At 38.6% G+C, this 27,955-nt stretch overlaps 1 protein-coding gene across 2 annotated transcripts in view; it reads left to right on the plus strand.

Annotated features, from left to right (window-relative positions):
- Positions 1-27,955, plus strand: part of PELI2 (pellino E3 ubiquitin protein ligase family member 2) — a 208,021-nt gene that overhangs the window by 153,370 nt on the left and 26,696 nt on the right. For both annotated transcript variants that reach the window (XM_045900925.3, XM_045900924.3), the window contains one exon: positions 22,931-23,032. In XM_045900925.3, the coding sequence (XP_045756881.1) occupies positions 22,931-23,032 (102 nt within the window). The remainder of the gene's footprint in view (positions 1-22,930; positions 23,033-27,955) is intronic.

Raw genomic sequence — 27,955 nt, forward strand, 5'->3', positions numbered from 1 at the left:
CCCCCCCACCCCATCTTACTACCTGAAGGCAGTTTCCAAGCTCAAGCACAGGGATGAGGAACCAAACTGCCCTGTGATCTCATTGAGTTGAGCCAGAGATTACAGTTGAGGCAGCTAGAATTTGTGAAGGAGAGTACCAGAGATAAGGGAGAAAGAGCTCTGGATAGCTGCAGAGGATGCCTCTTAAGCTGTTGGCTAATTTCTGCTTTGCTCCTGTGTGGGTAAAACTCTAGGGTAGGAAAGGAACCACCAGAAAGCCATAGATCAGATGATTTCTGTAGCTCACAAGGGGCTGGGGATTAGTTTATGATCCCGCCTGAAGAATAGAAAGACCTCATAATGCAAGGGAAATAGGTGATATTCTTCTGTAGGCTCTATCCTAAGTAATGAGGCTGAATTATCCCTAGATCAAAGTGTCCTCTGGCCATGCCCTAATAAAGGTTTAAAAGCAAGCCTTGAGAGAGAAAAACTGACCTGAAATAACTTTAACTGCCTGCCAGAACAAGTCCAACACCCTGAACAAAATCCGGTACCCTAAACCATAAAATTAAGTGTCTAGCATCCAATCAAAAATTACCAGAAATGCAAAAAAGGAGTAAGATATGACCTATTACTGAGGGGGGAAATAATCAGTAGAAACAAACCCAGAAATTACAGATGGGATTAATGGACACAAGGGTAAAACAACTGCTGTTGTTACATTCCCTATGGTCCAGAGTGTAGAAGAAAACAAGAGCATGTTGAAGAGAGAAATGAAAGTACAAAAGGACCCAACTAAAAGGTTGAAAAGTGAAAAGTCCTGAGGTCCAAGCAGATCAGGAACTGAAGAAGAAAAGGTCAGTGAGTTTGAAGACATAGTAGAAAATGGCTGATATGAGACAGAGGGGAAAAGACCGAAAAAAAAAATGAAGAACCACCGTTGACTGTGGAAAAATAACGGGTGGTCTCAAATATGTGTATTTGATGTCCTAGAAAAATAGGGGTAAAGGAGGAAAGAAAGGAATGGCCAAGAAATTTCCAAATATTCTTTTTTAGAATGGATTTTTCTTTTTTTGGTTTGTTTTAAATATTTTATTTATTTGAGAGAACAAACAAGCAGGGGGAGTGGCAGGCAGAGGAAGAAGCAGACTCCCTGTGAAGCAGGAAGCCCAATGTGGGGCTCGATCCCAGGACTCTGAAATCATGACCTGAGCCAAAGGCAGACCTAACCAACTGAGCCACCCAGGCACCCCCTCTTTTTTTTTTTATTTAAATTCAATTACCCAAGGTATAGTATGAAAATGATAAATCCAATATCTAAGACACTCAGCCCCAAAGAAAAGAGACATAAGGAACACCACAGTAAGACACATTGCAATCAAATGGCCAAAAGCCAAAAACAAAAATAAAATCTTGAAAGCATCCAGAGGAAAAATGAGGCAATATGCAGAGAAGAACAAAGGATGAAAAAAAAAATCGTATCAGAAATGCTGCATGACAGAAGACAGTGGACCAACATCTTTAAAGTACCAGAAGGGAGGTATAGAAACAGAACAGGAAGGCTTTCAACCCTAGAATTCTGTATTTCAAAAATGGAAATAAAGGGGTGGCTCATTTGGTTAAGTGTCCCACTCTTGATTTCCGCTCAGTCATGATCTCAGAGGCATGAGATCAAGCCCGTGTTGGGCTTCATGCTCAGCATGGAGTCCACTTGAGAGTCTCCCTCTCCCTCTGCTCCTCCTCCCTGCACTCTCTCTAAAATAATAAATAAATCTTTTTTTAAAAAATAAAAATAAAGACCTATTTCAAAGAAAGCTGAAAATGTCACCAGCAAAGTAGCACAACAAGAAATGTTAAAGGTTTTCAGCAGAAAAAAAAAAAAATACCAGATGGAAATTTGGATTTACACAAAGTACCCCAAACATGGTAAAAATGAGGATAAATATAAAAGACATTTCTTATCTTTGATTTCTCTAAGATGATTAACTGGTTAGAGCAAAATGAATACTAATGTTATGGGGCTCATAACATGACCGTATGAATGTAACATCAAAGACAGGAGGGAGGAAATTGTAAGATTCTTACATTGTTTATCCCAAGAATGCAATGTTGGTTCATCATTCAGAAATCAATGTCATTCACCATTATCTGCTGACAAGAACGAAAACCATACGAGCATTTCAAAAGGTGCACAAACAGCATTTGATCAACTAACCACTAATTCATGATGAAATCTCTCAGGGAAACTAGGAATAAAAGGAAAGCCCTAACTCAATAAAGGATAGCTATGAAAAACTTACAGGTAATTATACTAAATTGGGACCCAGGAAAGAATGTTTGCCCTCATTAGCTCTATTGAACATTGTAGTGGAGACCTTACGGTATGGTACAGCAAGGAAAAGCAATAAAATGCATACACCTTGGGGGCAGGCAGAGAAGCGAAACTGTCTTTATTCTCAGACCATAAGATGATCCACGTGGAAAATCCTACAGTGGATACAAGAAAAAAAATTTTTTTAATCTCAAACTAATAAATAGATTTAGCGGGCTTATAAGATACAAGACCAATATGTAAAAGTCATTGTTTTTCTATACTAGCATTTAGCAGTTGATAATGGAAAATTTGAAAGCAAAACATTGAAAATGCTATATGAAATACTTGGTAGTAAATAGAATATATGCAACACTATACACTGAAAACTGCAAAACCTTGAGATAAACTAGAGAATACCTAAATGAAAGGGGGAGATACATGTTCGTGAATTGGAAGACTTGGGATGTCAGTTTTCCAAAAACTGATTTATAGATTCAACACAATTCCAATCAAAATCCCAGAATTTTTTTGGGGGGGGGGCAAGTGAATGTACACCTATACATGTGAAATAAGAAATATATATTGGTTTCTGACACGATTCCTAAAACCTTTGTAATCTCCTGAGTGGTAGGCGTGTCTGATGCAGAGCTTATGAATCCCCTGGGATGTCCTGGGTAAAAGGACTATCTTTTATTCTAATGAGATGACCCTTGGTGGACTCCTGAATGGGAGTTGGTCACTAGAAAGACCACATCTTGATTAGAAGCTTGGAACTTTCAGCCCCCCCCCCCATTGTCCAAATAGGGGAGAGGGGCTGGAAATTAAGTTAATAATTCATCATAAGCCTACATAATGAAGCCTCCACAAAAAGTTCGGGATTTGGAGAGTTTCTGTGTTGGTGAACACAGCCATGTGCCAAGAGGGTGGCATACCCCAAGGGAACAGAAACTCCTGCCTTCAAGACACCTCCAGACCTCTCCTTATGTACTTCTTCATCTGGCTGTTCATTTGAATCCTTTAGAATGTCCTTTGCAATAAGTCAGTAACAGTAAGGAAACTTTTCCTGGGTTCTGTGAGCTGCTGAAGCAAATCATCAAACCCAAGGTGGGGGTCATGGAAACCATCAATTTGTAGCCAAGTTGGACAAAAGTTTGAATAACCTAGGGACCTACTACTTGTGATTGATGTCTGAAGTGGGGGCAATCTTGTGGGACTGAACCTTCAACCTTTGGGGTCTGTGCTAACTCCAGACAGTTAGTGTCAGAAGGGCATGGTGTGAAAAACTCACATGTTGAATGTCTGACATGTTGTGTGAACAAAGAAATAATAATAGTTTTCTTTCTGCTTCCCATATGACCCAGCCTTCCATTCCTAGGAGTTTACCCAGAAGAAGTGAAAACATACATCCATAGCCTTATTCATGATAGCACAAAACTGGAAATAATGTAAATATCTATCAACTGACAAATGGATGAGCAAATTATAGTGTATTTATACAACGGAATACAGCTATAAAAGAAAAAGGAACAGGGACACCTGGGTGGCTTAGTCGGTTTAGCGTCTGCCTTCAGCTCAGGTCATGATCTCAAGGTCTTGGGATTGAGTCCCACATTGGGCTCCCTGCTCAGCAGGGAACCTGCTTCTCCCTCTATGCTCTCTCTGTATCATAAATAAATAAATGAATGAGTGAATACATACATACATACATACATACTTTTAAAAGAAAAAGGAACAAATTATGTATACACACAGCAACAGAGGTAGATCTCAAAAGGGGTCGGTAATTTAGAGAAGCTAAATACAGAAGACTAAGTTTTTATTTGCATGAAATTTTAGAAAAGACCTAGTTCTGTACCAACAGAAAGCAGATGAGTGGTTGTTGGAAAAGTGGGGAAGGGGATTGCCTGCAGAGTCATTTGGGATGATGGAACGGTTCTAAATCTTGAAGAAATGGCTACGTATGTGACTGTTCATTTGTCAAAGTCCTCAAACTGTGCACTTAAAATTGGTGAATTTTAGTAAATGTAAATTATCCTGAAAGCTGATTTTTAAAGTATGCAAAACAGATTTTCATAAACCAAATTTGAGGTCTGATGATGCTCGTGTGAGTAAATAATATGATGAGTACCTCAAGAAGCTAATACAATCTTATGCTTAAGTGATACAAGCAGAATTGTTGGCTCATTCTGTGTTCAGAGTAGGATAACCCCCAAGAGAATAAGGGGATTTGGAGCCAGGAGTTTTGAAAAAAATTGGAAGGAATGGGAGATGTTTCACCAAGAGAAGGAAATATTGGAGGTGAGGTCCAAACTATTGTCTCCAGGTATTTGAAGGACTCTTGTATGGGAAGGGATTGGATTTTTTTTCCCCCTGAATGTTCTGGCTACAGAAAGATAGGTTTCTACCTACCACAGAGCCTCTCAGGCTATTCAGTTTGGGAAGTTTTTCAGACTGGATTGACAAGAATGGTGTGCTGTTGAGATTCTAGAAACTTCTGAAGAATGTGCCTCAATTTCAACTTGTGTTAATACTTAAATTTTAATTGGGTACAGCGATTGCACAAGTGACCTAAATTCACTGGCCTCCTGATCTCTCCTGCTTAATCCCTCTGCCCCAGCTACAATTTGGATTATGGCTTGCTTTTGTAATTCATTCTTACAGATTCAACTTCCATGATACCATCCTTTCCTGGTTCTCTCTTACTTCACTTAACAGTCCTTCCTTTCTAATGACAGAAAGGGGGTATGATAGGTGACAACTACATCACTGTCAGGGGGATTTGCAAAGCAATGATCTCATAAATTACAAGTGATTGTGAAAGGTTATCTGAGTCTCTTCCTCGCCCCCCAAATTTGGAAATTCTTTTGTAAGACAAAAAACAAACCTAAATCAGCCAGAGAAAGACAAATATAATATGATTTCACTCACATGTGGAATTTAAGAAATAAAACTGATGAATATAGGAAAAGGGAAGGAAAAGTACGATAAAAACAGGGAGGCAAACCATAAGAGACTCTTTACTATAGGGATCAAACAGGGTTGCTGGAGGGAAGGTGGTAGGGGATGGGGTAATTGGGTGATGGACATTAAGGAGGGCACGTGATATGATGAGCACTGGGTGTTGTATGCAAGTGATGAATCACTACATTCTACCCCTGAAACTAATAGTGCACTATGTTAACTAAATTGAATTTAAATAAAAAAATTTTTTTAAAAAGTATAATGAAGAGAGGATGCAATGCAGTTGTAGACCCACCCATTTGCTAAGGCAATTGCTTATCCTCTCCAAGTCCATTTCCTTATTGTACAAAATGGGGATAATTATATCTACATCATAGCTGTTGTATGGATCAGATGATTAAGTGAAATAACATACATCCAAATGTTCTGCCTTGAAAAAGCACTGTCAATGCAGAAATGATTGCTAATTTGCCTATGAAGGTACAGATTACCTTATTTTATAAATCTGTTTTGAGTTTATTTTTAGTTACACTTGCATCCAAGCAGAGTATTGTGTGCATGCAGATTACTCACTGAACTAACTTAACATATAAACATGTGGCCGAAGAGTGCTAACTTCCCAAGTACCTACCGTCAATGAGACTTGTCTGCTCTGGTCTCCTAGAGTTCTACTCTTGAAGTTTCTTTGATAGGTGACAGCTTTAGGGCTTACCATTCAGCACAGGTTCCATCCACTAGATAGCAACACGTTTGTTTGTCAAACTTCTGTATATTCTCTCTCTTTCCAAAAACTACTAGAGGCAGGGCAGGTTTATTTTAAGCAGCAATCTACAGGCAGAGTCCTAAGGCAGATCTGTTCTTTCATGTGCCTTCCTTTAGCTAGATAGCAAGTATAAGAACGCAGCATTGACCCTGGTCATTTTAGCGGCAGTTCTCAGAGTTCTGTTCCACAGCATTGCCCAAGGAATAAACACTGTGTTATCTACTGCATGGTTAGACCTTGTAATCGATGGTAATCATCTTAATGACTTAATAACCAAATCAGATCTGAAATCCCACCATACTCCCATGTCCAGCCGCTTTACTTTCCCGTTGATTGTTTGATTGTGCATAAATATATTATCTGTAGATTTTTCACATCAGACCATTTTCATTGAGATGTCCCTTACCCCCATTCTTATCTTTCAGCCCTTAATTTCTCAAGGAATGTAAACTAATTTGAATAAATAGCTTAAGTTGGGGGAGGGGTTGATAAAGATAATTCTTCTCCATACACAGACTATATTACAATGGAAAATGGCATTTAAAATCTGTGCTACTTCTTTCCTCTTTGACCAGATTTGTTAGGTTTTAGTAATGTGCCCAAGAATTCTGTTCGTTGTGGTGGGGCTCAACCTCACCCTAAGTGTGTCACTCCTCATCTGAAATTCTTTCTACTGTCCCATTTTGTCCTACTGCTGTTGCCATCACAACCTGATTCTTGTGTTACATAATATCCCTGATTTCTTTGGATGATATTCTCAACAAATATAACCAGGATGTAAAAGTTTTAGGATAGAATATGCACAGAGCACAGCATTTTTGTATACAATACCTTGTATCTATTTTCGGTAGTGACCCATTCATCTGCGGTTGTTCTGTAGGTCCCTGCACGACTCCAGATGCTTTGATTCCTTTGCTGAAGGGTTTCATAATCTAGTGACTCAAGATTTCTTCACTTATCCCAGACTTCTTTTAAATATACAGCCAACAGACAAATATTGATGAACATGCAAGAATTTAAGATACAGAATTTTTAAAAGCCCTTACTAAAGAAATTATCAAAAGACAGATTTCAGCCAAAACAGGGAGGTAAGTGGAGAATCTTTGGCAAAGAGACTGTGGCATCTCAGCATCAGATTCACTGTGCTTTGTAAGCCTAAAAAGAGAAAGTGATTGCCACAGAATGTCAATGTCATAAATTCTGACAATATAGAAATAATGAAGACTAGGTGAGAGGAAGAGTAGAAAAGGTGAGAGGTGTAGTGTATGCATGCTAATATCTTCAGATTTTATTGCTGGGAGACAAAAACTATCAAAACAAAGCTATAAGTATATTTAATGGTTAAAAAAAGCAATAAACATTGTAAAATCAAAAGTGTGGGAGGATGGTAGAGAGGTAATTCAAATATTCTCGTTTATCATTGCTGATATTAGAGTTAGTACAGCCATGTCTATGTAGTTATACATAAAGTAACCACAAGAATAGAACCTTTCTAAGTAATCATATAAAATAAAGAACATAAAGCAAAAAGCAAAGACCATAATGTGAAAGATTTTTTTTTAAGACTTTATTTATTTATTTGACAGAGAGAGACACAGCGAGAGAGGGAACACAAGTAGGGGGAGCAGGAGAGGGAGAAGCAGGCTTCCCGCTGAGCAGGGAGCCCGATGCAGGGCTCGATCCCAGGACCCTGGGATCATGACCTGAGCCGAAGGCAGACGCCTAACGACTGAGCCACCCACGCGCCCCATGAAAGATTTTTTTTAAATGACACTACAGAAGCTGAGAAAGTGAAATTTTTTAAAAAGTCATTTAAAAATGTAAAATACAGTTGATCCTCATTATTTGCAGATTCCATATTTGTAAATTTACTTAGTAAAATTTATTTGTAACCTCAAAATCCATATGTGTATCACTTTCCATTATTTGTAGGCGTGAGCAGCATGGTGAAAAATTTGAGTTGCAAGCTGAGGTTGAAAAAGGTTTCAGTCTGCCTTTTAATTTCAGCTCTCATATTGTAAACAATTATTTCTAAGAAATATGTATTAACCAAGGTGTTTTTAAACAGAAACATATAAAACAAGGTTATATATTGATTGATTGACAAAAATGTGACCAGAGGCTCACAAGAACCTGCATTTTCCTGCATATTCACTAATTCATTGTTGGAAACAACTTTATAGAATGTAACTACCACTAATGAGAATCGACTATACTAAGGGTTGAATCTAACACAAGATGTGCAATATTTCTACACTGAAAACTAAAACGCCTTGCTGAGAGATATATCATATCTCTAAATATATGGAGAGATATAACATATTTGTAGATCAGAAAACTCAGTATTGTGTCAGTTCTTCCCCAAATTACTTGTAAATTCAATACAATCCCAATCAAAATTCCAGTAGTTTATTTTTTTTTTTTTTTTTAGAAATTGACAGGCTGATCCTAAAATTCATTTGAAAGTGCAGAAACCTAAAAACAAAAATAGTTTTGAAAAAGAACAGGATTGGAACACTCATGCTAACTTCAAGACTTTTTTTTTTTAAGCTGCAAGAATCAAGACAGTGTGGTATTGATTCTTGTAAATAGATCAACAGAATAGAGTCCATAAATTGACCCAGATATATATGTTGATTTTCAACAAAGGTGCAAAGGCAATCAGTTGAAAAAAGATAGCCTTTTAAACAGATGGTGCTGGAACATTTGGATATCCATATGCAAAATGTGGTTTTTTGATCCATACCTTTTACCAGATCAAACATTAGATCAAAATGGATGATAGACTTAAATCTAAAACTTCTAAAAGGAAACATAGAAAACTTTTCTGATTTTGGATTAGACAAAGATTTCTTAGATTCAAAAGCATGATTTATAAAAGAACAAAATAATTAGATGTAAAAATTAAGAACTTCTACTCTTTTGAAGAAACTGTTCAGAGCATGAAAGATGAGCTACAGAGTGGGGGGATATACTTGCAAATCATACATCTGGTAAAGGATTTGTATTCAGAATATATAGAGTCCTCAAAACTCAATAAGAAAACCTAATTTTTAAAAATCAGCAAGAGGGCGCCTGGGTGGCTCAGATGGTTAAGCGTCTGCCTTCAGCTCAGGTCATGATCCCAGGGTCCTGGGATCGAGCCCCACATCGGGCTCCTGGCTCAGCCGGGAGTCTGCTTCTCCCTCTCCCTCTGCCTCTCCCACTGCTCATGCTCTCTCTCTCTGTATCTCTGTGCCTCAAATGAATAAATAAAATCTTTAAAAATAAATAAATAAATAAATAAATAAATAAATAAATAAATAAATAAATAAATAAAATAAAAATCAGCAAGAGATTTGAAAACTTTCCAAAGAAGATAGAGATGGCAATTAGCACATGAAAACCTTCCTCAGCGTCATTAGGGAAATATATTTAAAACCACAATGAGGTCTCACTACAGACTCATAGGATGACTAAAATGGAAAGATGACCATACCAAGGGTTGGCACGATGTGGAGCCCCTGGAGCTCCCATTCATTGCTGATTGGAATGCAGAATGCTACAATCAATTTGAAAAATGATTTGGCAGTTTCTGAAATAGTTAAACGTATACTGGGGTGCCTGGGTGGCTCAGTCAGTTGAGCATCCAACTCTTGGTTTCGGCTCAGGTCATGATCTCAGGGTCCTGGAATCAGCTGTGTTGGGCTCTGCATTCAGTGGGGAGTCTACTTGAGGAGTCTCTCCCTCTCCATCTGCCCCTCCCCCTGCTCATGCATGCTCTCTCTCTCTCCCTCCCTCTCTCAGATAAATAAATCCTTAAAAAAAGATGTATATTATTCATTGTTCTTTATTTATGAGTACCTTATAAATAATAATATTGTATCCTTTGTTAACAATACAGTGTTGACAGTAGTTATTAATCATATCTGACCTGTAGGTGTTCTTTCCTGATAACTTTTTTAAATTAATAAATTTTATTTTAAGAGCAAAAATAAAAAGTTATACCTACCATGTGTCCAGCTATTCTACTCATAGGTATTTACCCAAGAGAAATTAAACTACATGTTTATACAAACACGTCTACATAAATGTTCATAACAGCTTGGTTTGCAGTAGCCCAAAACTAGAACTAATTTGATGTCCATCAACAGATGAATTGTATGAACAAATTGTAGTATATCCTTTAAAGGGAAGACTACTACCCAGTAAGAGGTAATAAACTGTTGATACATACAGCAACGTGAAGGAATCTCAAAATAATGACGCTAAATAAAAGAAGCCAGACCCCCCAAAAAAGTACATAATTTAAGATTCCATTTTTTAATTCTAGAAAATGCAAACTAGTCTGTAGTGGCAGAAAACAGTTAATTGGCTGCCTGGGCATGAGGAAGGGGCTGGAAGGGAAGACTGAATTATAGAGGAGCATGGTGCAACCACTTCTGTGGTTTAAGGAAATGTACATTATTTTGATTATGATGGTGGTTTTATAGGTATATAAACATGTCAAAACTTATTAAATTATACATTTTAAGTAGATGCAATTTATTGTGTCTCAATTATACCTCAGTAAAGCCGTTTTTAGTTAAGACTAGTAGCAATACAAGCAGAAAATACAGCATTTATCTTGTACTTACCAATAAATATTAATGTTCTAAATGTACATATTAAAAGAATTGGATCACATCGAAAAAAATACAATTACAGGCTGTGTATAAGATACATCTAAAAGTGGTTTAGATTGAGGGTAAAATTATGGAGAAGAACGTACCGATGAAATTCAAAGAATGCAGAACTTACAATCTTTTAGAATAAATTAATGGTAAAAGTATTAAGTCAAAGAAGGGTTCTATATAATGAAAAGGGGTACAACCCAATGAAGTCTAAGAGTTATGATTATTATATATTAAATAACCTAATTTCCTCAAAACATATAGACAGTGCATAGAAAAAAACAAATTTTATGTGATATGTGTATAATATGACCTTTACACTAAAAACAGAAACTGTCTTCTTTATAAACACTGACTATTCGGACAAGTTGTTTAAGTAATATTTTTAAACCTTAAAAGTAAAATCATAAATGTGCTAAAGAAAAATAGAAAATTCTTTGCTTTATCTGAGAGTGAGGAAAGCCTTTCTAATTCTGAAGTAAACTCTGGAAACCATAAAAACAAATTTAAAAAGTTTCACTGTATAAACTTGTAAAAAAAAAAAATCTACATGGCAAAAAGCAAATCTTAGGTAAAGTAAAAACTCAAATGAGTAGGGAAATTTGGAATTCATATAGCCAACAATGAGGGTAATCTCTTTAATATATAAAGAGTGCCTACAAATCAATAAGAAAAAGACTAATATTCCAAAAGCGTAATGGGCAAAGTATGTAAATGGTTCATAGTAAAGAAAAAGGGATGACTTTTAAGCATTTTAAAACATGTTTAGCTTCACTTATAATAGTAGAAATGCTTAGTGAAAGCACAATGACATCATTTTTCACATATCCAATAGTGGAGACCATAACAGTTACTCCCTATGTTGGTGAGGAGGGGGAAAACACACTCATATCTGGTAAGAATTCAAATTGGCTTAACTTCTATGAAAAGTAATTTGACAATAACTTTTTATATACCATTTAATCCAATAATCTTATTTCTAGGAATTTATCCTATAGCTCTGTCTCCCTATATGCAAAATGAATAAATAAATAGGGAAAAAATTTATTAATTTATTAGAAAAGTCAGTCTGCATTTGTACATCAAAAAGAATGAGTCAGCACTAGTAGCTAGGCACTGTGTAATATGCTATCATTTTTTAATATATCTACTATGTTAGTATAGCCATAGATTTTCCCTGAAAGGATACACAGGAAATTGGTAATAACACCTCTCCCTATGCTTGAGGCCTGGAATTGGAAGGAGCATACTAATTTACTGTAACATTTGGTACTTTGTGCACATATTACCAATGAAAAATATCCTTTGCCTTACAAATCAATCGAGAACCTGGAAGACCCTATACGATTAAATTATCCAATAAAGATTTTGAATGTTTTAGTAATAAAAAATAGCTGAATATAATAATTATTACATGTTGGGCACTGTATTCTGGGTCCTTTACAAACATCTGAGTTTTTCCAACAACTGTTTAAAGTAGTTGCAGTACTTTACAGGTAAAGAAATAGATTCAGAATATGGCCTAAGGACACGCAGATAATAAGGGCCCTTTTAAGAAGTTCAGTTGAATTAGGATTGAGAAGTAACATCCAAACTTCTCCCAAAAGCATTTATGGATGGCTTGTGTGTGTGCTGGTAGGTACACACGTCAGGTACATTATGTTTTCTTATACTTCCAAGGAAAGACAGCCATCGTCTTACTCAAAATTTTGTGGATTAGGATTGGAACTTGTATGATTCTAGCAGGCTACACATCTTGAAGATACCAGCTGCCAAGATAAATGTCGTCTTTTGAGAGTAAATATTGTCATGTTTCTGTATAACTATGATGTGGCCTTATTGAATTTTAAATCTAGGCCAAGCCATAAAAATAAAAATCAAAGTAAAATGAGGGGAAAAATTTGAAATATTACCCCTCCCCCTTTTAACCTAACATCTTTTAAATGAGGACTTTTGCTTCTATCACTATAATCCATAAGGTTTGGTATTTTGAGCAAGGGTAAATTTCAGCCTTTTTAGTCTTCACTACTCAAGGGATCATTTTGACTGTTGATAAACTGGCCTACATATTAAAATACATCTTTGTGTTTCTTAACATAAAGTCGCTTCATATCAGATTTAGTTTATAGCATCTGGAAGTTTGCCTGCTCAAGGCAACAAATTAGGGCTTGCGTTTACTACTGACTCACTGTAACACATGGTTTGTGGTGGATACCTATGTATTTTTTATCCAGTGCTCTTTAGAAACAAGATATACCTTGGAGTTTTTTCCAGTTTTATTGAGATATAATTGATATACAGCATTGTATAAATTTAAGGGGTACAGCATAATGATTTGACTTACATGTGTTGTGGAATGATATACAAATGAAGGTATACCTTGTTTTACCCAGTAAATGCATTACTTAAAAAGAAGTATGTAAATGGAATTACTGAACAATGTATCTTTTTCAGCTTAGTCATTTGCACGATGCTTTGTTTTTCCTTATAAGTCGTATTTATTCAGGCTCATTCTTTCAATTAGCTTTGTTTCCTGTGGCAAGTAGCTCCCTGTGTCTGCAAATACTTATTCAGATAAGTAAACATGTTGCAGCAGACAGATTTCATATGCCTCCTTTAGAGTGTTGTCCATTGACTGGTTAAGTATCTCTCCATAAAGCTTACCAGCTCCTGTTTTTTTGTAAGACTGCCGTTAGGCTTCGCAGTCTGGCTTAAGGTATATGGCAGTAAGAAATCCCATCTTTGTTTTAATTTTCACTGAAATATCTTCATTTCTTCCCATGCTCCTTGTTCGCATCTAGAACCATAAACTGTTCAAAAGCAAAAGTACTGCTTTTTTGAAGAATGACTTTGTTGGAGGTCAGTTTCTCCAAGTGTGGCCCCCACTCTTCAGGTTACCGTGGATGGGGTGGTCCTTGCTGTGGGGTTGACTCTGGGTACCAGCGGTTCTGACATGTGCTGTGTACGTGGAGACCGGTGAAGCTCCAGAGTTGCCTGGCCCCTGTGGGACTGTATCCCTCCTGCATCCTCTCCTTCTGTGCGGGAGCTGCTTCTTAATCCATATGGAAAGATGTCTGCTGTAAAGTGTGCACTTTGAAAGTCACCATAAGAAATATGCTGTCACTTATGGTGACTAGTGCCCAGAATGGGCTTGGTAATGTGAGCATGTTATGTATACTAATGTGTGACCTAGCCACCACGTTCCTGTGTGGGAAAACTGCACTTCAGCCCTATTTCCCAAAAGAGAGGAGATAAGATAACTAATAGAAGAGGAGATTGCATATTAGGCAGCTTAGTAGGTTCTAAAGGTACCTATTATGTGAAATAATCGATGCAGACTGGAAGCTGACCGTTCACTTGTTCTGTACTTTGTGATAAAATGTGACTGAAGCAATGACCTTGCTGAGACAACGTTGACCTTCCTGGACACAGGACCAACACTTGTAAGATGATAAAACTGAGGCACAGAGCCCTTAAATATCTTGTCCAGATGGCACGTGGGGATTCATCTTGACCCGTGCTGTTAACCTTGCAGGATACTGCCTGAATGAAGGCTGATTTGGAAAGACAGGAGTTCTTGCACTTGAGGAGCTTTTCATCCAATGTAGGTGGTAGAATCCCTTCGGGACAGGTCTCCCCAAGGCATGTGAGTGTGTTCTTGTCTACCTCTCCAGCTGCAGCCCTTGACGGTTCATATTTTCTGAACTCTGTCTGAGGTCCTCTCTTGTGACTTGTCCCACTGACCACATCCAGCTTCCTTATAATTAGGAGTGACTACAAATTAGAAACAGGTTCCCCTCCAAGGTTCGTATCTTCTCTGGCATCTGTGTTTGCTGGATTGATGGACCACGTTCCCCCTCACCCACCCACCCAGCCCATGTCCAGACTGCATGCAGTAAGTTCTCTGCCAGGGTTCATCACATAGCTCAGTGAGCCGATCCTAGGCAGGTGTGGGAGTGGCCCAGTGCCAAGTTCAAAGCCATTGCCTCTAACAAACAGGCTTATCTTTTTTATTTATTTATTCCATGAAACACTGTTGATTTTGATGAAATCCAAGTTAGCACCTTGTGACTTTCTAATCATACCCATGGTTCAGACGCTTGTTTGAAATACGGCTCTTTGAAAAGAGAATATTTTAAAGTGTGTGTTCATACAAAATAAATTATGAATTCCTTTAGCCACCTCTTCTCTTTAGAAATAGCACTCATACATATTTTATACATAAATTGACAAGGATGGCAGAGACCTCATCTTCCCTGTAGCAATTTGAGCCAGACTGATTGAGGATTTATTGCCTAATTATACTTGTCAGCCTGACATAAAAGTCATTAGTTCTGGAAAAACATGTTTGTCATACTGGGATTATCTCTAATTAATACAGTCAATATCGAACATATATTTAAAGCCAAACAGAATGGTAATCTCCAAAGCGTATGTTCCTGGACTACAATGAACTGATGGTAAATCCCTTTGGGTCACAAAGCAGTGCTCTAAGGGCAGGTTTGTATTTGAGAAGAGGAAATGCCATGTTGTACCTCGTTCCCTCGGCTTTGAATACAGTGAAATCCGTGCCCTGGCACTAACTCCCACTGCCGATGAATGATAAAGATAACTAAAGAGCTCATGGAATTTGGCTGTCATTGGTGAGTGACTGGACCAGGACTCAAACGTGGGGTCCAGTGTGTGGTTTTCCCAGCATCAGAATCCACTGACCAAGTTGATCTCTGCAGTGTCCACACGTGGTCTTATTCCCCTTTCCTAAAGCACACGTGAACTTGGAAGTCAGCGGGATAAGCCAGGCAGTCCAATGAGGCAACCGTCTAGTGGGAATGGCTGCTTCTGCCCAGTGCCCAGGCGTGTGCTGGGTTATTGATGGTCATTGCAGTGAGGTGATGCAGAGCTGGGGACCTCCCAGGGCAGCGGTCATGCGCCCCGCCGCACGGCCCTAGCATCCTCGCGCACATGCTGCTCTGGATGGTGAAATCATTCTGCTCTTTCCAAGCTGCTGCACAGTTCACGGCAAACTCATTCATATGCTCCTACGTGGGCCCGCCTCTGCCATAAACATAAATGTCAGAAGTTGGTTCTGGACATCCAACAATCCAACAATTGGTTGGATAGACAGAAAAGGTTCAGTTCATTGGCCCTATTCAGTCCTACCCCAAAACGGTTTCCATTATGTTTTTCCATACCAATTAAGATGTTTCCACAGTGATAGACCCTGTCATAGAATACTTGTGTTTAGTAACCAGAATGGCTGTGAGAGGTCAGTGTTGTTATTTATCCATTTTTATCAGGTCTTTGTGCAGTAATCATTTTTGCATAGCTATTTATTTAAATCATGGGATGGACTAAAATATTAACTTGCAAATTAGAACTAGCAGGGAAAGTGGCAGAAAATAAACTTGCCATAAACATGCAGAAAAATTGGCCAGGGAGCCTATATTTCTCTACGCTGCCTCAGTAAAGAGTGCTGAGATGTGGACATCATTTAGAAGGCTGTTGGGAACACAAGCTCACAGGTTTCTTGGCAGGACCCAGAAGACAAAGGCATCACTGGCTTCCCAAGTCGAATGTGCAGGACATTTCCTAGGACTGTTCCCGTTGGGTAGGCTGTTAGATCACCTTCGACTTCTTCCTGAGATGTTTTGTTGGAAACTGAAGGGGAGGGGGTGCCGCGAACAGCCTCACAGAATATCACTATCTTTGGACACGTGATGCAAAGCTCTTCAGAGCAGCTCCGTGAACTTTTGAGATGTATTTGGAAAAGGTTCCTTCGGTGTGTAAGCCACACCGGATGTCTGGCCCCCGCTTTGGAAAGGCAAACCCAACCCTAATTATATCTACTCATGGAGGAGGCTCTGCAGGGTACTGCTGTTTCCAAAACCACGGTCATTTGATGTAGTCAGACTCTGCGTGGCCCCGGAGCAGGGACTGCCGTCCTGTCAGAGTTGACATCCGGGATGTCTAGACAAGGGAGATTATTAAACTCTTGAGTCATTTGGTTCTGAAACACATCAATAGAAAAATCAGATGTGGATTTGAAGAAGAATTTGGTTACATTTCATTTGAAACTCAGGTTCACACACTTCCACAACAAACACTGTATTCCCTTAAATGAGGTGGACTCTAGTAAGGCATGCCCCCCCTGGTGTACAGGATATTTGTGGTTTGCCGAAGTTTGGCTTCGTAGTATCTAACGTAACTAGTGATTCTTTTCTCCTTCTAGTCTAGTATCCCTTCTATTCCTGATGCCAATGCGTAAGGACCGAAAATTGCCCACGTGACGTGCTCGGTAGCTTTGCCTCCCCCGAGAATGCTTCGAATGCCTTCCAGATTCCTTTTATGTGTTAATCTATAAATATTAATTTTAAATACTGATACAAAGCTTTGTTTCCATCTCATCCAGCAACTGAAGGATATCACAGTAAAAATACATATTTGCTCAAACCACAGACAGCCACCTCTTAGCCTGCATTCAGGAGCATAGGACGCCGCCGTGGGCAGCCTAACCCCTGCTCTGTGTGGAGGCTCTGGGCTACCCGCTCTGGCCACACACCTAATCCCGTACCCTTGGGCAGGGGTAAGGGGAATACACAGATAGCCATAACGTCTTAAGTGTTGAGTTACATGAGACAGACAAAATGCTCGGACACCAGTAGGCTTTGAAAACTGACTGGCCCAGTTGCCTTTTGCTGTGTGGTAAATTAGTAGCTTAGCAAAACCCATTCGATTTTGTTCATAATTCTGTGAATCGGGAATTTGGGGCAGGGCACACATGGATCATTTGTCTCTGATCCACATGGTGAATTTTGGGGCAGTTGGAACCAGAGGATCCACTCCCAAGGAGGCTTCTTCGAAGACTTCTATATCTGGGTCTTGGTGCTCTGTGGCTTCCCTCTCTCCCCATGGCATTTCGGGCCGCAGGGCCTCACCTTGTAGTATGGTGGCCTCTGGGTAGTTAAGCTTCTTCTGTGGGGGCTCGGGACTCCCAAGAGCAAGTGTTCCAGGGTGCTAAGGAGAAGCTGTCAGTCTTCTTCTGATCCAGCCTTGGAAGTAGTCCCATATGTCGCTTCTTGTGCATTCTGTTGGGCAAGCTAGTTCCTAAGGGCAACCCAGATTCAATAAAGACAAATTAGATCATGCCTAGTCATCTCCAGAGCAGAAAGCTCTGGTCTGTAAAAGAGCTGGTGGTAAAACTCCTTTGGGGAATAAATCAGTTTTGCGCAACAACTGTTTTGTATTTGAGGAGAAAGCCTGAAATGTAACACATTGTTTTTCTATTTGTATTTGATTTTTGCCTTAATGCAGCAAAGTCAATGCTCCTGGCTTTAATCATGATGATAATGCTAATTGTGCATGGACAACAATGGCAAGAGAGGGCTGTTGTAAGTAGGGGCAGCTGGAAATACGATTGTACCATTGACTGAAATAGGAAACCCAGGAGGAGAAAAAGTTAGGGCCAAAGAGTATAGTGATGCTTTCACACCACAAGGAACAAAATACCCAACTAAAAGCAGCCTTAAAACCCTCCTTTTTCTCTCAGAAGTAGTCTGGAGCAGGTAGCTCCAGATGTGGTTCAACTCACAGATGTCAGGGCTCGGTCCACTTCCCTGAGAGTCTCTTGGCTTCCTGTCATGCTGCTAGATGACCACCTCCACTCCAAATATCACGGTACTATTGTAGTAACAGAGAAAGGAAAGAATCTCTCCTGATGGCTCCCAGCCTCAAGCGGCCCACACCAGAGTTCTCCCAAGTCCCACTGGTCAGGGTTGTGTCACATTTCCACATGCTAGCTTCAGAGCCTAGGGGAGCTGGTATTGGCATTTTCAGGCTTTTTCACGGGAAGCCAGCTCAGCTAGAAGGGAGAAAGTCATTAGGCTTTTCCCTTCTGCTCTGTGACTGAGAGCTGATCCCACTGCTTCATAACAAATGAATGATTTGATTATTTTCCTCTTCCACAATTTGAATGAAAGCTCTGTGGCTGTCATGAAGACATGTATCCATCCTGTTACGCATCTGCAGGATTGCCTTTCCAGTATCATTACATATTTGATATCTCTGTGTGTGCTTTTAGATATGTACCTACCACCTTAGAGGAGCAAGAAAATTCTGTAGACATTATGAGCCATGTTTGTTTTACAGTCTGGGGGCTCAGAAAAGTCCCTGACGTTTAGTCTGAGTTGAACCGGGACAACCAATTCTAGCTCCCCTGGGTAGCGGAGGCAGGCTGAGCTGAGCAGACCCTGTGACACAAGTAAAGCTAAGAAAGGAAGAAACTGTCTTGGCTCAGAAGGGGCTGAGCTTGGGCAACTGGGATTGCAGGGTAATACGTATACACACACTTGTACATTATATCCAGAATATCTGCAATGATTGACTATCTAAGCTGGGTAAAGCTGGAATCCTTTATTCTGTGGATCCTTTATTCTGTAATTGTAATTGTCTCATCTGTAATTGCACAAATGTGATTTTTCACCCCATAAAAATCACATGTCATAAATTTAAGCTGAGGTGTCCCTGTGGGTACCTTTGTGAATGAAAAGGAGGGGAGGGGTAGGGAGACATGAAGACGGAAGCTCTAAATCTCATCTTCTGTCTATAGCAGTTCATTTAGTCCTCTGACATTGGTTGAAAGCCTACCGCGCCCTCATTGCTGGGGATGGAAGAACAGATAAAGGTACTCACAGTGCTGAGAGCGAGGGGGAGAGAGAGAGAGAGAGACACTACATCCCTGCCCTGCCCCCCCAGCACAGTAGAAAAGCAGATATGGGAGATCAGCACAATCCACCAGGCAAGCTAGTTGGGCTGGTTTTCCTTACAATTTTAAAGTGTCTCGTTTCCAAGTTTGAGTTGGTATAATAAAAATTACATTATGTTACAGTAATTGTGTTTGAACTACATTACAGTGAGTGCCAGGAGAAGGCCTTACCTACCTGCCTGTATGATATTTCAGAAATAGGTTTCAAAGCCACTCGTTACCTTGGGGAAATTTGTGTTTCCAAAATACCTGCAATGATTGACTCAAGTCAGTAAATCTGTAATTTACTAGAAGCTGAATTTCCAAAAGTCCTATTTTAAATGTTAGAAGTGTTGTTGAAAAAACTGGTACCTCTAACCAGAGAAGAGTGTAATGATGCCTTAGATACTTGCCAGAAAGAAAGCAAAAACAGACTTCAAGCTTAAACTCTCTTCTGATTCCCCCGCCCCCGCCACTGACCAAATTTGGCCCCACTCTTGGCTTTAATATGAACACAAGATCATGCGAGCCCAATTTGTGTCATCAAGGGCTGTCTGCATCTCTCCATTTGTTTCTGAGGATGCCACCGATGGCCTCAGGGGGGCTGGTTTGGACTGCCACCTTTTGCTCCAAATCCCAGTCCTGGCTTAATTCCCAGTCTTCTGAGGGCCAGCTCCCCACCATGCTTCTCCTCCCCGTGGGTGCAGCCTGACATGCCGCCAGCTCTCAGGACCCTGTCCTGGCAGGCCCATTCTCCTGGCTTGGCCCTAACAGAGGGAAATCACTACGAGAACTAGAAGCAATGGAGAGGTTGCTGTCACTCCAATTCTGAAGTTCCATGGCCATCCCTCCCACAGGGGAGTGTACTGAGTGTATTACCTGTTGGTTCAGAGCCATTCAGTTTCTCCGTGCAGAATCTCTTTTCCCACTTCTCCATCTTCCCTACATCCAGAAGCTTCTGGAACATGGCCTGCCCGTGGTACTTTCTTAATCAAAAAGTCTCAGAAAAAGCATTTCCCTAACCCAAAAGTGCTCACCTTTCCTAACCCTGGTCATTCACACTGAGCCGCATCTGCCTGCGTAAAAAGCGGGCAGAAGTTTGAAGTTGTAAGTTTTAAGGGGGCTCACCATTCAAGGTGTCCTGGATCAGGCATACAAGGCTTCCGAGTCCCTGTGCTTTCTCCCCTGTTGGGGGTGGCCAGGCAGGGGTCAGCCTAGGTTTTGTGCTCCCCTGTACCGTGAGCAGTCCCTGGGTATGGCTTCTCTATCAGTAGCCTCTTTCATGTGCTGTGGGGGCTTCTATTAACCTGAGCCACAAGAATAGTTTGAGTAAAACATGTCAGAAGAATTGGGTGAACCAACGACGTAGGGCCTGTAAAATGGCTATTTCTGGTGTTTCCTGGAGGGGTGCAGAAGTGTCTGTGGGGTCGCATGCCCAGGACTGTGCCAGGTAATGGGGTGAGTACAGCGAGATCTCCCGGGGCATTAGTTTCCCAGCAAGTTTGGAAATGTTTAGATGTTAAAACCAGTCAGCATAGGAGGAGAATAAAAAATGACAATAATTTTCAGGTAAAACGTTATAATAGGAGAAACTTCACTGCAGGGTGCTCTCCCACACGTCTCCCAAGGTTCAGGTGACTTTCTTCCAGTTAAAGCAACTGTTCGAGAAACACTGTACTTAAGAAGGTACAATCATACAAAAATGTATGACATTTTAAAAGGGAGTTCTGTTATGACACTTGTGAACTCCTGATTTTGCGGATATTTCTTATTTTATGTAATATATGTGTCATGAAACTTGTGTTTCAAGTTGAGATATTTGTAAATTGGATACTTTTAAGTGCAATAGATACTTTTTAAGGAAACCAAAATTAGTTTATAAATAATCACCCCGATTGTTAGTTTTATAAGTTTCAGTTTAATAAAATTATTTTTCCTAAAGTGGGTGTTTTCACTTAACTATAATATAAACATCCATTTATCTTGAAAATAGCTATTAGTTAGGCTTTCAAAAAATGTCACTTATGTCAATACCATTAAATTTATCTAACTCAGACCAATGAAAATTTAAGACTATTTTTGTTAGTGACGTTTTTTGTTAGTCTAAGAAGTCTTTTGTAGATATCTGGCCATATTAAATATTTAAATTATTTCTAATACTTGTATTGTCTTAATGAAGCACGTAGAACAAAACAGTTCAGTCACAAAGTTCCTCAGGGCAGATGATTAAATAACCATGAGAGTAGCCAAGCTAACTTCAAAGTTGATTTGGAATGTTGTACTACTTTTTGCTCTAAGCAATTATATTAGTCAAATATAAATGTTCAGAGTACATTTTCATTAACATGCTTTATATGTCCAGCTACTTCCAAATGCTCTCTTGGTCCTCATACAGTGTCATTATTCAATAAATGTTTAATAGAAAGGCTCATTAAAATTTTATTTATTATACTTACTGTAAAAGAGTAGAAGTGAAGATAAATTAGGTTGAAGTGGAACGGATAAAATGTAATTGAAATAATTTGGAGTACAATTTAAATAAACTTTGTTAATTTGGAAGTCTTAAAAGTGTGTGACCACAGCTTAAGATGCATTCAAATATATCATTATGAAGAAAATAAGAATATTGTATTACTGGTTTGTAGGTTCTTTAAGAAAGGCTATTAGCTTTAGTCTAAAAATAGAAAAGATAAAATTAACTTAGCTTTCTTTTTTATTAACTCAGTAAATGTCTGGGTTAAGCAACTACTTATACTCTGTTATACATCTTATGTAAATGTATGATCACTGGCTAGAATAATGTATAGATATCTTTATAGAACACTTACATTTTTTTCACTGACTTTTTTTAGCTAGATTATAATCTCTATTGCATGGGGAAAATATAACAAAATGTCATTGACTGAACTGCTGTAGTGTTGAAATAAACTTTAAATTTTTAAATAAACCCTATTAATCTAAAAACTCAATCACTGAGTTAAGGTAATATGGAGAAAGTATATGTTTTTTCAGAAATATGATTAAATTAAATCTTGCAAACTAGTAAATTAACTTTGATTTGGCTTAAATATTGTTCATACAAAGATAGAGGGTTGGGTAAAGCCAGAGTTGTGACTGTTAACTTCTCTGTAATTCAGGGCACAGCAGGGATTGGTTCTGACTTTCTTTTTTTTAAGATTTTACTTATTTAGAGAAAGAGAGAGTGAGCAGGGGAGGGGCGGAAGGAGAGGAAGAGAGAGAATCCTCAAGCAGACTCCCGGCTGACCGCGGAGCCGGAGATGTGGGGCTCGATCTCACGACCCTGAGATCATGACCTGAGCTGCAATCAAGAGTCGGCCACTTAACCAACCTGAGCCACCCAGGTGCCCCAGGGGCAGGCTCTGACTTTTTTAAAAAAAAGAAAAACTGTTGGCTTGTATTGGTTTTGCTGGTAGAGTGATATTTGTTAACTATAAGAATTGTGATTAAGTTGTTGAAATGAGATTTTACTGAATTTTTATATGTGTTTATTTCATTATTAGGCTATCAGCTGCAAAGGTCAACACAGTATATCGTACACTCTGTCAAGGAATCAGACTGTGGTGGTGGAGTACACACATGATAAAGATATGGACATGTTTCAGGTAACATCTTGATTTTTCTTTTGGATGCAGTGTCATTAACATGACATCAGTTTCAGGTGTCCAATGTAATGATTCCATACTTGCGCATATTACAAAGTAATCACCACAAAAGGCCTATTAACAGTTGCTACCACGCGGAGTTACAAAGCTTTTTCCTTGGGATGAGAACTTTTAAGATCCACACTCCTAGCTACTTTCATGGACACAGTGCAATAGTATTTACTATAGGCACCATGCTCTATGTGACATCCCCAGGACACACCTTTCTTTTCTTCATGGAAATTTTAGCACGCTCTCCTTCAGTTCTGCATTTCGATATGTAATCAGAATTAGCCCAGTAGTGTTTGGTGATGTACTCAGAGAAAGAGGTGAGGATAATATGAAAATGAATTCCTGTTTGGGTACTGAAAGACTAAGGGGGAAACCTTCATTCTAAACTGCAGACAGAAATTATAAAAGCTACATTCTTAGGTCTCAGTGCAATAAAAATACACGTTAATAATGATAAAAATTTTAAAAACCAACCACTTTGAAAAGCCATGTTTGAACACTTGAATCAGAAAGGACATCGATACTGCAGTTATTAGGCCTTTTAAAAAATTACTATGGGAACATTATGTAGCGAAACTCATGAGTTGTGACTGACCTCATACTCAGAAGAAAATGTAAAAAAAAAAAAAATCTGAAGTGCTTTCATTATACAAGGAAGGAGGGAACAGGGAACTAAACATTGGTCTCCAAGAGTTCTCTTTAAAAAATGACAGTAAGAAAATACAGAACAGGTTCGTGACTAGCTTTAGCGGTATATAATAGAAAGTCCAGAAATACATCAAAAGAAAGCAGAAGGAAGGAAATAATAATGGTGAAAAAATTCATGAATTTAAGAAGAAGAGAATTAATAATATATCTAAGATTTGGTACTTTAAAACAATAGAAAGTTAAAATTAAGGCTAATGAGGAAAAAAGCAAACTCAAATTGGGAACCATGAGACTTTGCATTTCTATATGGAACATTAAATTATTAAATAAATGATACTGAAACAGGTGTCAAACAGTATCCTAGATATTATCAGAAAGGGGAAATAAGGAGCTCTGAAAAATAAGAAAATATGCTCAACCTGACTTAAAAAAAAGAGAAATGTGAATTCAAATCACACAGAGATCTTATTTTTCACTTACTAGATTGACAAAAATCCGAACAGTTTTGTCAGAGATGTGGGGAAACCTTCTCCTAGTCCTATAAATTGGTATGACCTCTGTGGGGTGGTGATTTGGAAGTGCTTGTGAAAAATGAAAAATGCTTACACTTTGACTCAGCTCTTCTCTTTCTAAAGCTCTTCTGTTTCTAGAGATTTACCCCAGAGATACCCCTACATTCATGCAGAATGACATTTTTACAAAGTCATTGCTCAAAGCATGGTTTAATAGCAAAAGATTGCTAAGTGAATTTAAATTAAAAAAAATAATAATAATAGCAAAAGATTGCGAACAATGTAAATGTCATTCAGTAGGGGACCCTTTCAGTAAATTCAGGTACAGCCATATAGTTGAGGGAGGCCTCTAAGGCTATGAAACAGAACAAGAAAAAGCTCTATGTATGGACATGGGAAGAGCTCCAAACATATTTAATGAATTAAATATTAATATTATTATATTGAGCCATTGATAATATATTCAATTAAGATTACTTAATCTTCAATGTTAATAAATTTAGGTTATTATATATATTAAATATTAAGTAGTATATTAATTATTAAATATTAGCATAGTTAAATGATTTAAATAATGCTTACATGCACTAAAAAGTTCCAAGAGGATAAATAAGACATTATTATTAAAGCAGTTGCCTTTGTGGGGAAGAGGATTGGGCAGGTGGTACACAGAGAGGTATTGTACACTATGATTTTTTTCTTAAGATTTTATTTATTTGCGAGAGGAAGAGAGCACAGAGGGAGAGTGAGAGGGAGAAACAGACTCTCTGGACTCTCTGCTCAACAGGGGACCCCATCCCAGGACCCCAATATCAGGACCTGAGCCGAAGGCAGACAGTTAACCAACTGAGCCACCCAGGCGCCCCTCACACTATGATTTTTGAAACATGTGAATGTGTTAGCTATTTTTTAAAAAAACTAAACAGGGGCTGAGCAGGGAGCCCGCTTCTCCCTCTCCCTCTGTTCCTCTCCTGTGTGTGCACTGTCTCTCAAATAAATAAATAAAATCTTTTTAAAAAATTAAAAAAAATAAACTTAAACAGTCCTAGAGTCATAGTCATAGATGTAGACACAATTATTAAAGTGCCTCAAAAGTAAGATTTATCATATTTAGACAAAATATTAACAATGGTTTTACTCCTCATACAATTCCATTTTATAATATTCTAAATATTTTTTCTTCTCATTCTACCAGAGAAAATCCTTTCCTAAATACGTATTGCATACACTTCCCTGCTAATTTTATGGGACTTCATAATAATTTTTTAATAACTTTCCAAAATTATAAATCTTCTACTGACAAGATTTTTTTTTTTACATAGGAAGTTTTTTTACACACGTTTTACCCTAGAGAATAGCAGATTCTCAACACCAAAAAAAGCACATCAAGAAAATTTTTACAGTTGTGGTGGTACATTTTTTACCACTTTAAAATTAACCCGACACTGCAGAGGCACCTGTAATTTCATCACTGTTCTGTAGGGACATGTTGTGACAGATCGCGTACTCTTCACTGTCGTGCACATTCCACTCCCATGGCTCACTTTCTTGCTTCTCATCTCTGCAAGTGCAGAGTGAGTGAAAGATTCATGAGACTCTTAACATGAGATCCATCCTCTCGACAAACGCACAATGCAGTATTTTTACCATAGGCACAGCATTAGACAGCATATCTCTGGAACTTCTTCATCTTGTGGCACTGAAACTTTGGAGCTGTTGAACAATGATTCCCACTTCCCTCCACCACCAGCCTCTGGCAACCACCATGCTACAGTCCCTATTTGACTGTTTTAGGTACCTCACGTAATTGGAATCCTGCAGTGTTTGTAACGTCCCCTAGATTCATCCATGTTGTTGCATGTGGCAGGATTTCCTTGTTTTATTAGCACCGCGCTCTAACCAACTGAGCTAACCGGCCACTTGGTGAGGATTTCCTTGTTTTAAAGGCTGAATAATATCCTACTAGATGTTTTTACCACTTTTTTTTTTTAATCCATTCACCCACTGGTGGACGTTCAGGTTGTTTCTATATCTTGGCTATTGTAAATAATGCTACCGTGAACGTGGGGAGCAGATCTCTCTTTGAGATCCTGATTTCGGGGTTTTTTGGGGTTGTTTTTTTTTTTGGATAAATATCCAGAAACGGGATTGCTGAATCACATGGTAGTTTGATTTTTAATATTTTAGGGAACCTCCATACTGTTATAAACTTCTAAATGCTTTTTTTCATACTTCCCATTTCATCATATAGAATATTTGAAAGCCTCAATATTTAATAAAAGTAATTTTTTGCTGCTTCATCAAAAGCATACTTAAGTGAAACTGGCATTATTTTTAGCTGCAAGTGCATGGCCACGAAGAATACAGTGGCCATTAATACAGTTCGGTGCCACTGGTTTAATTTCCACAAAAGCACATGATTGCCTTAGCACCGTTAGAATAAACATTAGCACAGTGGAAAAGGCAAATGGCGTGTTTGTATTATTATGAAGGCAATTTTGGCTTCATGGACCTGGTCCTTAGAAAAGGTCTCGGGGACCCTCAGAGGTTCATAGACCACACTAAGAAATACCGAATTATGCTATACTAACCTCTTGCATTTCATAGCTGAGAAATCTGGGTCTTCGAAAGGAACAGTGACTAGCTACTAAGGGCAGAGAAAGCATTAGTGGTAGAAGTCAGTTTTATGTCTCCTGAGTTCTACACTCCTACGTAGTACCACCTCGACCTCTTTATATGAAGCATGGTATTTCCACAAGCATTTATAGATTTACTAAGAAAACAGAACACATTTGTCATTTTTACTAAAATAATCTGATTCCACTTGCAAAATAACTAGACATATTGGAGGATTAATATCAGATCACTCTAAGCAGAGTAGAATTAAGCAAGCTCTTAGAAGGCCCTGAAAAATCAAGCTTGTTTTAATTTTTTTTTCTTCCTCTTACACATTTTTATGTCCCCAGACCACCACTGATTGATAAAGGTTACCGAGCAAAAAGCACTATACCATTCCTATTTCTCAAGCATGGACCTTGGTGTTGAGGGCTATTCATTGTAGCCATTATTCTTTAAAATGATTTCTAGGTTAATTGAGCATTTAAAAGCAGAACATCAAACCAAGCCAAAGAAGGGCCTTGTGCTGCCTTTCCCTGGGAAACAGGTAGTAGCTCAGAATTCAGAAATATTGCCTAGGGAAAAAAGTATCAATTTGATCTGAATTTAAGAGATGGGTTAAGAGTGAGAAAGTCTGAGTTAGTATAGCAACAATTTCATAGTAGTTATTTTCTAGAATAGGTGTAAATAAAGGACAGAAAAAAAGAGTGTAGCTTTTGAGAAAGTAAAATATAAAGAATCGTTTGTCACAGGAAGTGACAAAATGTTTTACAAGACCCCTAAAGGGACGTGTGATGCCAAATGCATCCTGATCCTTGGGGTAAGGAAACCAGAGGCCTCAAACATTGCTCGGTTTCATGGTCTTCGATCCTGGGTGCTGCTGGACCTTACGGTTTGGGTTTTTGTTTGGTTGGTTTTTAATTTAGTTGGTTTATACCACTTTTAGATGGTAACATTTTATTAGCACCCACCTAGGTGAGAAAAAATGTTAAAGAATATCTGCTTTTTAAACAGTTATTTCTTAAAACATGATGCCTGTCTCTCTCCCAGGGTTCAAGGTCACTGTCCTAATCCTCCATTCATCAATTTCATTTCT

This window comes from Mirounga angustirostris, unplaced genomic scaffold, assembly GCF_029215605.1.
Source record: "Mirounga angustirostris isolate CCGP_5_RB_7025 unplaced genomic scaffold, mMirAng1.0.hap1 SCAF_9, whole genome shotgun sequence".
NCBI classification, from domain to species: Eukaryota; Metazoa; Chordata; class Mammalia; order Carnivora; family Phocidae; genus Mirounga; species Mirounga angustirostris.